We start from the raw sequence: 14,146 nt of genomic DNA, 5'->3' as shown, positions 1-14,146 counted from the left end.
GCAACAAAAATCCATATAAATAATGTACATGGCATAAAAACATTTTCCAGTTTAGCTAGTCTAGTATATTAATAATGTGCCTTATCGCAAGCCAAACCATAAGAAAGTTCATTAGAAGCATAGAAAAAGGAAAAGTTGATAAAACAAGATTTTAGGACCACTTGTTTCATCGCACAGATGTTTCCAGCATAGGACAAGGGGTAGGACATACAAGGACGTTAAAAATAGCTAGCTAAAGATAGGAAAATATGGAAGTAACTACACTAAAATGTGCCTACTGTGGTTAGCACGTAAATCATATTGCAGCATGACCGCTGAATAAGCGGTTGCACGAGCATGATAATTTAGCCAAATTTATTTACCTAAATATGTATTTTAGTTTTGAATCAAGAATTAATTTTGAACTTTATTTTGCATCGCATGTTTATAAACCAGTGCATGACCACGTTTCTGAACTTAAGTTGTCACGGTTGTCAGTGTCAAAAGCATCTCAATCCGAAGTGCATGTTATAACCTCAAAACAAATAACATCTCGTGGGTTTATTTTAAAAATAAAAGCTTTAATTATATTTCTAGAGTACATGAAACAATTGTTATTGTATATAAGACATAAGTAAAAGTAACTGCGTATAACAATGGGTAGGCGTAAAGGAAAATGTGTGAAGAAGAATCCTACGACGAAAGAAGCTTTGGAGCCAGAAAACTTAGTAAAAGCGCCTCACTCCTTCGTTATCCACCGAGGACAATGTAGTAAAGACCTCATGGACTTGGCGAAAGACTTCAGGAAGATCATGGAGCCGTTCACAGCCTCACAACTTAAGGTTAGCAAGTATTCGTTTTTCTTGTTTATAAACTGACTTATTCACCGTTCCTCTTAGCAGCTAGGTATATTAAGTGATAATTTTTTACCCAAAAGCATGTTTTATGCTCATTTCTTTATTATTAATCAATATTGTGAAATTAAGAACTAATTGTACCTGTGTTTTACTGGCCCATAGTCCTAGTGGGTTCGATTCCCACCCTAAACAAATATTTGTAAAACGAACACCATCATTTGTTCTGTAATTGGATCATATTTATCTAAATCTTGTATGTGTTTAGAAATATATGATTATGTTTACCAGTTGCTAATACTTAGAAAACAAACTGCTTAGTGCTTAGTTTGAGACTTGATGGTATTGAGTGAAAGTTGTGGAATATTATTTTAAGTTCACAAGTGTTATTGCAATTTATAAATAGTAGCAAGGAAACTTCGTAAAACAGATCAGAAGAGTTCACAAAAAAAAAATGCATAGCACAAATACTACAATACAACTTGTAATAAACTCTAAATAATTTATTTTCAGGAAAGAAAGAAAAATACAATAAAAGACTTTGTGTCAATATCAGGGTATTTACATGTGTCACATATGATGGTATTCACGGAGACGGAACTGGGATCATATATGCGGATGGCTCGGCTCCCCCGCGGGCCTACACTCACCTTCAAAATTCACAATGTAAGTAACAGTATATAATTCATGTACCATTATTATGGATGTTTTAACCTCGGTCCAGCAACAAGTTGAAGACACTAGTTATATGTTCCCATTTATGGTTGGAATGTTTCTAACCAATTATAATTATTCATTTACTATCAGATTATTTTGTCATTTTTAATTTCAAAATGTGTTAGTTTCTTTTATGGCCTTTATACTGTTGTAAGCTTTCACACCAATGTGAGAACCAGCAATTTGTAAATCTACCAATATATAGGGCTTATGTGTTGCAATTTAAACTAATTATATTCTTTAAATGTTGACTTCCTTTAAAATTCATGTAATAAATATTGTACCCCAACCTTTACCCTTAATTGGTTGGATTACCAAGATTTTATTATTAACAACAAGTATTCCACACCCCCAGTACAGTTTATCCCGCGACGTGATCTCGTCCCTCCGCAAGCAGTACGTGACGATGCGCGCGTTCCAGCACGCGCCGCTCATCGTGCTCAACAGCTTCTCCGGGGAAGGCATGCACATGAAGCTCATGGCCACCATGTTCCAGAATATGTTTCCTACTATCAATATTACTACTGTAAGTTTGTTTTGGAATCAATACATATTAATTGCTGACTGCATGGATACCCAAGTGGTTGACATCATGCTCGACGTTCGATCCTCTTGTAGAACAAGCGTTTGTGTGAACTGCTAATGGTTTTACTAAGTTTGGGTGTCTTTGTGTGTGACTTGAATTATTTTAACAAAATAGGAAAATGAATCGAATATATATTTGATAACGTAATATTGTGTCATGGCTCTAGGGCCCTATACCCCACGCTTAAAGTAAAACTAATGCAGTTGTGCACTAGTTTAAGCGTATTAACACTGTTCGAGTACTATACTGGTACTAAACTAAAACTTTCAACTAATGGTGTTTCTATTTCAATAAGAGTGCCTTAAAGTCAGTCAAATATTTGATCTTCGACGTTATATGTTATATTATACTTCATGATGTTATATTTGTAATTATGGTTTCAGGTAAAACTGAAAAACATTCGTCGTTGCGTGCTGATGAACTACAACCCGTCAACAAAGCTTGTGGATATGCGACACTACGCCATCAGAGCCACTCCTGTAGGACTTAATAAAGGAACGAAAAAAGTATGTAAAATAAGACGTGACGTCGACGACTTTAAATCGTTGTACGACGAAGTGTGCTATTAATCTGTGGCAAATTGTCTCTTGTAGATGGTGCAAGGAAAAATCCCGAATTTAAATCGCTGTAAAGACATGTCAGAGTTCTTTGATAAGTAAGTACTCTACTTTTTATTTAAACATAGACTTTAATAGTGTTTTCACAACTCATCTATTATTCTTGACATCTTATTAATTAAGGTTGTATTTTGCAAAGCGCTCCCAAATTATCTTTTATCTTGTAGCCAGTCCTTATAGTAGAAATCTGGTGTTTTCCCTCCGCCATCGCCATATAGTATCCCAAAATAACTAAGATATTATTCAATGATACAACGGTTTACTCACGCGTATTTATCGGGATTGCCCGACTAGTCTCGCACCCAACCGGAATCCTTTATCATCCTAAAACTAAGATATTATTACTGATTCGCAGAGCAGGAATGCTGTCAGAGAGTGAATTTGAAGATGACCCCAACGCCCAAGTAGTGCTCCCTCAGAACCTAGCGTCGCGAGGTGCCGCCGCGGAATCCAAGTCCGCTATCAGACTGTTTGAGTTAGGACCTAGGATATCTTTCCAATTAATAAAGGTGAGTACTAATGAACTAAAATTTAATATTTGACGGTATTTTGCTGTCACAAGTTAACGCCCTGCACACATATAGTGGAGCGCAAAGATACGTAGGTTTGATAGCTATTCGAAAACAGACGTCAAGACTATCGGTAAAAAGTAAATTGTTGTTCACACTTCGCTATATTTTGTCAAATAAAAATTCGAAATAATAAGTTTTGAAATGTTTGAAGTTATAAAAAAAATCGCGCTTCGCCTTCTTGGCGTCGAACCTTATGTTCATTCAATAACATGTCATTGCTACAATGACTACTACTACATGTACTGCTTCATCTACTACTTCTACTTACAGGTTGAAGACGGTTTAATGGATGGCGAGGTGTTATTCCACGAACTGGTTGAGAAGACGGAAGAAGAAAAGGCTTTGATTAAGAAAAAGCGAGAGGAAAAGAGGTATGATCCTAACGACTTTCGCTTTTAGTTCAAAATACAGTATTCATTAAACTATAAGGCCTACTTTTATAAACTCTACAGAGTTCAATGATAGCCATGTTAGCGAAATGAAAAATAATTATTATAATATCACAAACAACAGCTACTTACTTACAATAAATATTTTCAAAGTTCTCCTCATTCGTGAAAAAAAACATGCAAAGAAGCTTATTATGCTATCTGAACTGTTTACCTTTACAGACGACAGAAGGAGAAGCGCAAAGCTCAACAAGAGGAGAATGTCAAGCGGAAACAGAAGGAGAAGGAGGACCTTAAACAGAAGTCTATCGAGGGCATGAAGAAGAAGGGACAGACGGAGAGCCAGAGGTCAGTACCAGGATAAATTAATATAAGAGTTCAAATGTCAGTGGGATAATGTTGACAGAGTATTAAATTAAAATAATAGGGGCTTTATTTTGGAAATTGTAGTTGACTCGCAGCAGCAGCAGCAGCCAAGATATCTGATGACTACTGCTGGTAACTTGCAGACGAGTGTGCCACAAATCGCAAATAAATAAAAATCGATTTGAATCTTTCAGATTGATGGAGCTGGCTAACGCGGAGTCGCAACACGCCGACATGGACCAGGACAAAGATGATGATGATGCAGACTACTACAGACAAGAAGTTGGAGTTGAACCAGAAAAAGGTATTATAATAATAATGTATTTTGCAATCCGGTGAAAGATATATCGACCCATATAGGTCTTTCCAAGTGAAACCATTCGCCTCTGGCCGCAAAAAAGAAGCTGTCATGTGTATTTTTAACTTATTTCTTTTATAAACTATCCTCTACTAAGTGAAGTGTAATCTTCATTATTGTTTAATTTTTATTTCCAGATCTGTTCTCACAAAACTCACAGAAACGTAAAGGCGACCCCGACGCGCCACGCGGCTTTAAAAAGATGCGACTAGACAAAAAGATAAAACAGAAATTCCAGAGGAATCAGGACTCGAAACCACAGAACAAAGACGGGAAAAGACCATTTAGAAACAACCAAAATGACGGCAGGAAATTCCAAAATGACAACAAAGGGGGTAGAAAGTTCCAGAATGACAACAAAGGGGGCAGAAAGTTCCAGAATGACAACAAAGGCGGTAGGAAGTTCCAGGGCGACAGCAAAGGCGGCAGGAAGTTTCAGAGGGATGGTAACGATAGACAAAAGCCTAAAAAAGTTTTTGGCGGTAAAATAAATAAATCCGGCAAAGGAAAAGGAAAGAAGGGTAGGAAATGACATACCATGTAGCGGTTAAGTATATTTAATAAAAGTTTTAATTGTAAATCAGATTTTTATTGTCAATTTCCATTGTACATTTACCTTGATTATTTGTATTTAACCACTATTTGTACTTAACAATTTAAACTTAACATTAACAAGTAAACAGACGTGTTATTAATAGGCGGGATCAGGAGCAACGATTTTTATGTAATCAATACATGGATTGCAACACAAGTAAGAGCATTACCAAAAGAAACATGCATTTTTATCCTCAATAGTGAATTAAACTTAACATTAAAGTATTATAAACAAGTCTTACGATCAACTATCAACATTGTTATAAAGCCGTTAAGGTCCATATCACATGCACAGCTTCATTCAAAAGCTGATTCAGATCTTAAGTGTAAGTTATATCTATATTTCTATTGTAAATTATCGAAAAATACACTGTTTTTGTAATATCATTGACAATTTGTGATGTATAGATGATTTTTATGGCAGTTTCGTGTTAATATAGGCAGAAAAGTTGATGATGTAACTGCTTATAACATGAGATGGAAAATATTATCAAAGGACAATAATGAACATTCTGTAGAAACTAGGAGTGATGAACTTTACAGTATACTGTGCGCGCATGTTATTAACTTCCTGAGATAAGTGAGCGGTACCGCGGGAGATAGCAAAGCAAGTTGACTGACGATAGCCTACTGCTAAAGCACCACGCTAAAAAAGCTTGTTGCTAAGTAGGCCTATATCAGGAACACAATATCATCAGCCATCATGACCTGGTTGTCCTGCGTCATCTTGTGTAGCGCCGCCTGTATCTCTCCGTCGTCGAAGGTCTCGTGCGAGAACTTGTCGTTGACGTATGACGTCACGCGGGAGAGGGGCAGGGAGTTGGCGCGCTCCTCGCGGAACAGCTGCTGGAGGGCTGACTTGAACTGTGTTAGCCTGGGAATAGAAATAAAAGAATATTATAGAAAGTAGTACAGTGATACATTTAAATTTTGGGTTATAAATATTATGAAAATAGAGTATTTGAGTTTAATGGTGAGCTAGTTCAAAATGGGAAAGCGAAAACAGTTCATCTGTTAGTTAAGAAGTTTCTTCCAATCTAATGCCTCTTATCTTTTGACTAAAGAGAAAGGTAGCCCTCAACTGTTTCGGTTAGGTTATAGGTTTATCATTATTATGCAAGCAAAAAGTCAACTTACACCTAAATATAATGGAGTAACATGGACAAAAAAAAACTATAAAATAAACCAACCTATTGGCATCGATGGCCTTCTGTGAGGAGCGTGTGGTCCTGGGCGGCGGGTCTGGCTGCGACTGCCTCGCTGCCCGCAACACGGGCTCCGCCTCCTCGTCTGAAGAGAACGAGTACGGGTCCTCGCCGGGGGCCGCGTCCTAACGACATACAATGTTGTAGAGCAAACATATTGTTGGTTGAGAAGTATCGCCACTTATCGCGTATTATTCGTAGTTTTATTATTTTAATGTAAATATTTACCGTTTTTCTGGACTTCTTAGCGCGCGGTTGTTCTGGCTCTTCAGCGGCGCCTTCCTCTTCGGACGACGCGCGTCGCTTGCGCCGTTTTTCTTTGGTTAACACCTGTTGTACAAAATAGTTATGTTTTTAAATTAATAAAATTCAAATCAATCAAATATGCAGAAATTGAAAATGACATCAAATATTGACGTGTTTCCAATTTGTTCAACTAAAAATTATATTGTTAATTAAAATTATAGATGTAACTAGTCAATACCTTCTTAAAGTATGCGAACTGCACGAGTTGTATGGCTGCGAGCGCGTCGTCCTGCGTGACCTGGAAGCTCAGCCGACACTTGGCGTGGGCCGTGGACAGGCGGATCAAGGTCTCCAGCGTACGGGCTGTCACGGGCTGCGTCTGTTATGCGAATAACTATATTTTTATATGACTCCCATTACTTTGCAGTTGCTTTTCCTTATGTTGGACGCTTATTACGTACATAAAAGGAAACTTTGTGAGAAGGATTTTGCAGAACCAGTCATTAACCCCAATAATTTTCAATGGCCATTCTCCGCCTTTAAAATGGCCGAGTTATTGTGAAAAACTTTACTTATCAATATGACTATAACTCAAAATTAGGAAAAATATTTCCAAACTTTTTTTGGCGTAAGTTACATAATTTTACTACGTCCGCGTAGGATAATGTTTTACACCCACTTCCTCGGGAGAGGTAACGGGTAGTGTCAGACTCTTACTGACTATACCTGAACCACCGTACTACAGTAATAAATATTTAGTACCCTAGCAACATCACTGTCCATGACATCCTGGTTCCGGAGGCGGGCGTACTCGTCCGCGATGGTGTCGGACGCGTCCTGCGTGAGCTTGGGCTTCATGAGGCGGGCGATGTGGATGTACTTGCGCATGAACTTCGTGCTCAGGTACTGCTCCTTCTTGCTGCGCGTGTTGCCGTGCAGCAGCGGGTCGTACTTCTCGTAGATCGATTGGGTTGTTTCCTGGAAATAATTTTTATGTAACTACAGATGTGAATAATATATCGGCCTTAATAAGTAGTGCTTGCGTTGAAATCAAAACGTTAGCATGGTCATGGTATGGAACGGTGTATGGGCAGACTCCTTTATAGCTGCAACTGTTGCCTGTTTGTCATCACCCTTAATTGAAGATTAAAAGTTGAAATTGATCCTGATATATCTCAGTACCAATGACTGCCAAATAACAAAACATTGACTTCTTCAATTGGAATGAAAACTTGACTACCAAGGAAATTCAAAATATTTAACCTTAAAAACAAATATTACTCACCTCAACCTCGTCATTATCCGGGTTTTCAGTGGACAACATCTCAACTGTCGAGCCCATAGGTAACACCTCCCCATCCTGTTCCTTGGGGTTCCTGTAGCGGTGCATCCTGAGCACGTGCTCAGAGATCATGTTGTCGTGGTCAGCGTCCGCGATGTCCAGCATCACGAACAGCAGGTCGAAACGAGAGAGGAGAGAGTCCTGTAGCCCTATGTTCTCCATCGGCGTCTTGTATTGGTCGTACTGTGGAAGAGGCAATATTAATAGGTATGTCATTTTGAAGGTAAAAGCAGCGACACAGGCAGATTCGCAAAATAAAGCAGCCAATGCCAAGCGACGTTGTACTACGACTTATAGCATCTTAATAAAGGTTTTAAATAGAGTATGAGTTGTCGGTCACCAGCGACCGATAAACTTTTATAATTCGAAGTAAGAAGTTTTCCTTTATTGGGACATGATATAAACGTAGCCCAGTCTACAGTGATTTACACATACACTTTATTTCATTTTGATGGTAATGTAACGTAGTACTGGGTATCCCAAATAATGGCCAGATCAGATGTTCTTTGATTTACTGTGCATCTGGTGTAGAATGTCAGCGTGTTTAATCCTGGCGTGGAATAGTTGAGTCCACATTTAGTGTAAGCTAGTGAGTAGTACTGACCCGGCCGTAGACGGGGTTGGCGGCGGCCAGTACGGAGCAGCGCGCGTTGAGCGTGGCGTGCACGCCCGCCTTGGCGATGCTGACGCGGCCCTGCTCCATGACCTCGTGGATGGCCGTGCGGTCGATGTCCGACATCTTGTCGAACTCGTCGATGCACACCACGCCGCGGTCCGCCAGGACCATGGCGCCCGCCTCCAATCTTATACACACGAAAAAATTACATAACTATCTCCTGTTTAGACTGGAACATTTATAAAACTATGTCTTTCGCACTTTTACTGCTAAACTGGTGATATTTTAAAATGAAATTATTTATAGAACACTCAATCTCGGTCATCTTGAATGAATTTTGCTCGCGGCTAAAAAAATGTGTATAGAACAAGGTTACGTTCTACACTAACTACTTTTGGTCCCGATATTAAAATCCAAAAAAAAAAACAGATACACTAGCAAAATCTTGTCACCAATATGCACTTGATCAAGCCTAGATGCCAGTAGTTGTTACCTGCGATCCCCAGTCTCAGGGTCTGTAGTAACAGCGGCAGTGAGACCGACGCCGGAAGAGCCTCGGCCCGTGGTAGTGATAGCCCGCGGCGCGGTCTGCAACACGTAGCGCAACAGCTGAGACTTGGCCACGGACGGGTCGCCGATCAGCAGGATGTTGATGTCACTGGAAATTATTAAATCATTTATTCATCTGCAGAAGTAGTAGATAAGTAGAAGTTCAAGTATGTTATTGAAATTGAGTTGTATTGCTATAATTTGTGGAACTTATGAGGGCTTGTTTAGGCAAAAATCTAGGTAGGTGTAAAAGTCTAATGGTTACTAAACAACTCTTTAATTGTTTTAATTTAGATGATAAAATGGAATTTTTAAACAGTAAAGTTGATAGAATCGTGTACATACACGATTCACATAAAGAATTAACTTTAATAAGTTGTAAGTTTGATACCAAAATACAAACATTCTAAAAATTGAATCACACTTTACACGTCAGGCAAAAGCAAATCAATTTGTTGGCCACCCCTGACCAACGGTTTAAAGTCTTCACTCACCCTCTAAGTCGCGTGCCATTAGGCAAGATCTTCTCCATCCCGCCGAGCAGCAGACAAAGTATAGCCTTCTTGATGTAATCATGTCCATGTATGGAGGGCGCCAGGGACTTGCTCAGCAACTCAAACATGTCCGCAGACCCGCGCTTGGCGAGACGCTTGCAGAGCTTCACATCCTCTAGAGTTATGTTCATATTCATTTCTTTGTTGATCTGAGTTACATTGTTGGCTATGAGTATTGTTCTGAAAATGTAATTATATTGCTTTTACATTTTAGCTTTTATATTATATTTTAAGTATAGTTATTAAATATAGCCTAGGTTTCACATTATAAAAAAAATCTAAATAAAATCGGTGGAAATCTATTTATTTAATTGCATTCCATTTGTTTAGATACCTATTTAACAACATATTTTCGTCTAAAACTCAGTTTTAAAATAAATTGTGACTAAAATCTAATTTCAAGCAACTAACCTAAACAAATGGTATAGAGGACTCACAAATAAATTTGTCATGGGGAAAAAATATGTTAAAGGATAAATCTCCACTAGTGGGAGGTGAAGTTTTTGATAAGGGGCTAATTATTATAAGTAAAAGTAAATACCTGAATGTGCCAGCAGTGAAGCTTCCCTGCTTACTAGGCAGGCACCTGTAGTTGCCCACAATCTGTACTCTGTCTCCCGGCTTGCACTTATCAACTAGATCATCATCACATATGATGTCCACACTGCGGGGAAGCTGTCCTGCAGGGGCCCGCTCTGGCATCTCCTGCACTGTGAGGGTCTGGTGGTCTTTGTAGCGGGAGAGCCCATATTCTGTCTCTAAAGGATTGCCTTCGTCATCCTGGAAAAAGTATGTCATACAGGTTTTAGAGTTGTTTGAATTCAGGTGTTCATCTCATTCATCACTAGTTGAAGGACTGAGGAAGGGTTAAGGGACGACAACGAGCTTTTGTCCAGTAGTGATCTAGTGAAGCTTAACCACATTTGCTTGTTCCACCTAAGTTGTTACCACACTTTTCAGTGCTATAAGATGGGTGTTGGCGAATTACCATGGAACCTATTCATCATCTTGTTCTTGATGTAAGGTTTTCTCGATAATACCATTTGGTCTTGTATTATGAGCTAATAGCATTGCCCAGCAGAGCTCTGCTCTTTTCTCTTACCTGTGTCTGACTATATGATCACCTTGTTTAAAATAAGTTACAGTACATCACTAAGCCTTCACATACCTTAGTAGGATATATAGCAGAAGTAGGGAAGGCTTCAAAGGAGGTGAGGTCAGTATATTTTCTCTCCATGACCTTCTTGGTGGTAGGACAGTAGTGCACACTGCGGACCACCTTTGGTCTCACCAGTGATACACGGGTCACTATGCCTTCCACACATATTAAGTTACCTAGGTACCTGGAAATGGAGTTCGTAATATTAATAATATCTGAAGCAAAATTAGGAAAGAGCATTTTTTGTTACTAAGATTCCAACTTTTAAACTATAATTAGAAAAGAAGCAGCAATTTCTTCATTTATAATCCTTCACTATTTGTCCCTTTTATCGTTTACGGTACATAGTTGTTACAACAGTAATCAAAATCACTACTTTAAAAGTACACAACTACTTACCGAGACGTCAAACTCCTTGGTGTAACATGTTTGTTACCAAAACTGCCGCAGAATGCCACAAAAAACTCTTCCTGAACCTTTGCGTACGTGGGGTCTATCGACGAGACGTATTCTTTTAAGGCTTTTTGAAACGCAATTTGTTCCTCAAAAGCGTTGTCAAGTAAAGTGCGAGCACGCTCTGGATTTTTACGTCTTAAATCATTAACATTTACAATTAAACGCTGTGACTTATCAGCTATCATTTGTTTAACTTTCTCCATGTAAATGCCTTGGTCTTCCTGCAAGTTTAAACAAGTTATTAATGTTATTACCCGGTTTGGAGTAAGGTTAGTTACTTTTACACTATAGAAACTCACCTCATCGTCTAAGAATTCTAAGTATTCTCTTTGCAAATCTCTTAAACGTTGATCGAAGTCTCCGTCTTCCATTTTCTCTGTTTAAATTTGATAATTCTATTAACAAATAACTAAACAACGGTCTTACACTCCACACAACACTTTGTTTGACAGCTAGATATTTGGCGCCAAATATACTCAGTCTGCGTTTAGTTTTCCTTTTTTAACAGATGTCGTACTGCGTAACAAATACGTGAGGTGTAGTTTTCGTGAAGAAAACTTTTAGATCCGTGCTATTTAATAATTTTAAACCTTTTTTAACTACTTTATGATATACTGTATCTAGTTTAAAACATATGAATTTGAGATGTGAAAATAGCTTATTCTTTTACAGGATAACAACAGTTATAATCTATCAGGCATAGTGATACAGTCGAGTGCTTTTTATAAAATCGATTTAAATCGTTATTAACTTAAGTAAAATAAATAAGCGGACAATTGGCGAATATTAACCAATGATTAAAAAATTGTGGCAGACTTTACCATGACTTATATTTAGATTTTTAATAAAAAATAAAGTCACGGCTGCATTTTATTGTTAAAATAAAGTTTGATTCGATTCATTTAATCGATTGAAAAGTAGTCAGCTTTAAATGATTTAATTAAATGATTCTTTTGAAAATTCGAAGTTTCGAACTATCCGCTCGTGGGTAATGTAACTTCACTGTTTACACCGTCGGATAACCTCAAAGCTTCAAAATAAATAAACAGACCTGTTTAATTAAATTAGTGCGTAACTTTAATGGCTTAGTTAAAAACACATATCGCATTATCAGCACAATGTCGGAACCTAACTCAAGCTCTAACCAGTCCTTATCGCCGGCACAAAACAACAAGGGAACAGATCGACCGAAGTTGAAGATCTTAGCTTTTCATGGCTACAGACAGAATGGGGCAGTATTTAGGGCTAAGATCGGATCTTTTCGGAAAGCAGTAGCTAAATATGCTCAGCTAGTATTCATTTCTGCGCCTCACAAAGTGGTGAATGAAGACGGCGGAGGTGAAGAAGGTTTGTTACTTAAGTAGCTAAAAAACGATTTTTTAAGACACTGGTTCCTCTACTAGGCAATTAGAAGCTTAACAATCTCAATTTAGCAACCTCATCTAAACTCGCATTCAGACTTCACTAATTTTATGTGTATGTCCCACTTAAAATGGATATCAACTTTTATTTTATCATCATCATTAGCCCATATTCGTCCACTGCTGGAGATAAGTCTCCCCAATTACAGGCCTTCAAGATCTATCTTCGGCTTCTCGTGTCCAACTTTTATATTTTTTTATTAATGTTCTTACAGATTCCCGGTCATGGTGGTTTAATGCTGAAGACAACACATTCAGTGGGAAATGTCTTGGAGGGCCGGCGCTGGGCTTTGAGGACACATTAGAGCTAATTAAGAAAGTAGTGGAGGATCACGGCCCCTTTGATGGGTTCATGGGCTTCTCCCAGGGAGCTTGTCTAGTAGGACTACTGGCTGCCATGCAGCAGAAAGGATGTACGTTGGTGATAGACCATTTATTGAGGCATCATTCTATATCTAAGTTTTATTGAACTTAATACTATGATTCTCAAATACAATGTTGTGTGAAATACACATGTCTACTTTAATTTCCATGAGCTATCATTAGTTCAAATATTGTTGTTTTGCTAATTATTGTCATTCTTACTCATTACTTACTTATTCTAATAAAATACTTATTATTTATGAGAACATGCATCAACAAAATGTATCCAAAAAGCGGATCCTAATGTATAATATTTTGTATTTCAGATTTACCCTACACATTTAACTTTGCAATATTTGCATCAGGGTTCAGGTCTGGCAGTTTAGTACATAAGGGGTTCTATGATGAAGAGATCACATTGCCTTCATTGCATGTATATGGAGAGAGTGACTCTATTATACCAAAAGGTAAGAAAAACGCAAAATAGTTCTGATGGAAAAACGCCTAATGATGAAAAAACACCTATTTTTATCCTTAGCCTGTGCTGTCCTATAGCTGGGCAAAATTCTTTTAGTCATTATAAATCTGCAGGCATCTAAGACAAGATATTTATATCTTGACTAAAGTAATACCAATATTCTTCTTCATCTTTCCAGAAATGAGTGAATCACTCATCAATCTATTCATAAAACCAATAGTAGCAGAACATTCTGGAGGCCACTATGTTGCCTGCTCTGGAGCCATCAAGGATGCTTACCAGGACTTCCTCAGTGACAGACACCAAGAGATGCTGGAAGCTACTCATGAAGAAGAAGAAAACAGTTCATAGCATAGTTCTCTGGGGCCATATCCGCTTTTGACTCGTCTTTTGACTCAACATAATGATGGCCCTCATTGGGATTATATGTGATAATTCTGCAGGAAAATGTAATTTACATTCAGCTAGTACTTACAATTTTATCAAATTCGTTTATTATGCTAGTGTGAGCACTTTATGCGTGATTCGTCCCAGTAGAATCTAAGTAATATTAAAATTAAATTGTTTAATTGAAGCCTTGTTTGATTTGAATCAAAAGATTTATTCCTAGAATGTTTAATTTTTCTTATTTATATGGATTATGATTTAGTTTTATTCATAATCGAGAATACTGTAATCAAAGTTTTATGAATGTGTTCCGTTTCCTTTGTGGAATAATATTGGAC

At 37.9% G+C, this 14,146-nt stretch overlaps 3 protein-coding genes across 3 annotated transcripts; 2 read left to right on the top strand and 1 right to left on the bottom strand.

Annotated features, from left to right (window-relative positions):
• Positions 1 to 461: 461 nt before the first annotated feature.
• Positions 462 to 5,018, top strand: LOC113493408 (protein Peter pan). Its single transcript, XM_026871382.1, has 10 exons — positions 462 to 821; positions 1,347 to 1,499; positions 1,906 to 2,076; positions 2,520 to 2,642; positions 2,730 to 2,791; positions 3,109 to 3,262; positions 3,596 to 3,696; positions 3,937 to 4,062; positions 4,275 to 4,384; positions 4,576 to 5,018. The coding sequence occupies exons 1-10, from the start codon at positions 636 to 638 to the stop codon at positions 4,968 to 4,970; spliced, it is 1,581 nt and encodes a 526-aa protein (XP_026727183.1). The 5' UTR covers positions 462 to 635; the 3' UTR covers positions 4,971 to 5,018.
• LOC113493407 (DNA replication licensing factor Mcm3) lies at positions 5,012 to 11,639 on the bottom strand. The gene is made up of 13 exons (XM_026871381.1): positions 11,459 to 11,639; positions 11,103 to 11,380; positions 10,713 to 10,887; positions 10,086 to 10,324; positions 9,485 to 9,724; positions 8,935 to 9,099; positions 8,430 to 8,628; positions 7,769 to 8,008; positions 7,246 to 7,461; positions 6,722 to 6,862; positions 6,466 to 6,567; positions 6,223 to 6,362; positions 5,012 to 5,906 (listed from the first exon to the last, which is right to left on the bottom strand). Exons 1-13 carry the CDS (start codon positions 11,528 to 11,530, stop codon positions 5,705 to 5,707), a joined length of 2,409 nt encoding a protein of 802 aa, XP_026727182.1. The 5' UTR covers positions 11,531 to 11,639; the 3' UTR covers positions 5,012 to 5,704.
• A 444-nt stretch (positions 11,640 to 12,083) lies between these two features.
• On the top strand, positions 12,084 to 13,995 carry LOC113493412 (esterase AGAP003155). The gene is made up of 4 exons (XM_026871386.1): positions 12,084 to 12,506; positions 12,796 to 12,993; positions 13,270 to 13,410; positions 13,600 to 13,995. The coding sequence occupies exons 1-4, from the start codon at positions 12,278 to 12,280 to the stop codon at positions 13,770 to 13,772; spliced, it is 741 nt and encodes a 246-aa protein (XP_026727187.1). The 5' UTR covers positions 12,084 to 12,277; the 3' UTR covers positions 13,773 to 13,995.
• Positions 13,996 to 14,146: the final 151 nt, after the last annotated feature.

This window comes from Trichoplusia ni, chromosome 4 (genome assembly GCF_003590095.1).
Source record: "Trichoplusia ni isolate ovarian cell line Hi5 chromosome 4, tn1, whole genome shotgun sequence".
Lineage (NCBI taxonomy): Eukaryota > Metazoa > Arthropoda > Insecta > Lepidoptera > Noctuidae > Trichoplusia > Trichoplusia ni.
The sequence above is the reverse complement of the archived record's forward strand: the minus strand, read 5'-3'. Positions and strand labels throughout refer to the sequence as shown.

Coding starts and splice junctions, on each gene's coding strand:
- LOC113493407 (XM_026871381.1), bottom strand. CDS start 11,530: ATGGAAGACGGAGACTTCGATCAACGTTTAAGAGATTTGCAAAGAGAA. Junction 8,629..8,934: donor CCTGAGACTGGGGATCGCAG/GTAACAACTACT, acceptor CGTGTGTATAAG/ATTGGAGGCGGGCGCCATGG. Junction 6,363..6,465: donor CTAAGAAGTCCAGAAAAACG/GTAAATATTTAC, acceptor GTATGTCGTTAG/GACGCGGCCCCCGGCGAGGA.
- LOC113493408 (XM_026871382.1), top strand. CDS start 636: ATGGGTAGGCGTAAAGGAAAATGTGTGAAGAAGAATCCTACGACGAAA. Junction 1,500..1,905: donor TCACCTTCAAAATTCACAAT/GTAAGTAACAGT, acceptor CCACACCCCCAG/TACAGTTTATCCCGCGACGT. Junction 3,697..3,936: donor AAAAAGCGAGAGGAAAAGAG/GTATGATCCTAA, acceptor TTACCTTTACAG/ACGACAGAAGGAGAAGCGCA.
- LOC113493412 (XM_026871386.1), top strand. CDS start 12,278: ATGTCGGAACCTAACTCAAGCTCTAACCAGTCCTTATCGCCGGCACAA. Junction 12,994..13,269: donor TGCCATGCAGCAGAAAGGAT/GTACGTTGGTGA, acceptor TTTGTATTTCAG/ATTTACCCTACACATTTAAC. Junction 13,411..13,599: donor TGACTCTATTATACCAAAAG/GTAAGAAAAACG, acceptor TCATCTTTCCAG/AAATGAGTGAATCACTCATC.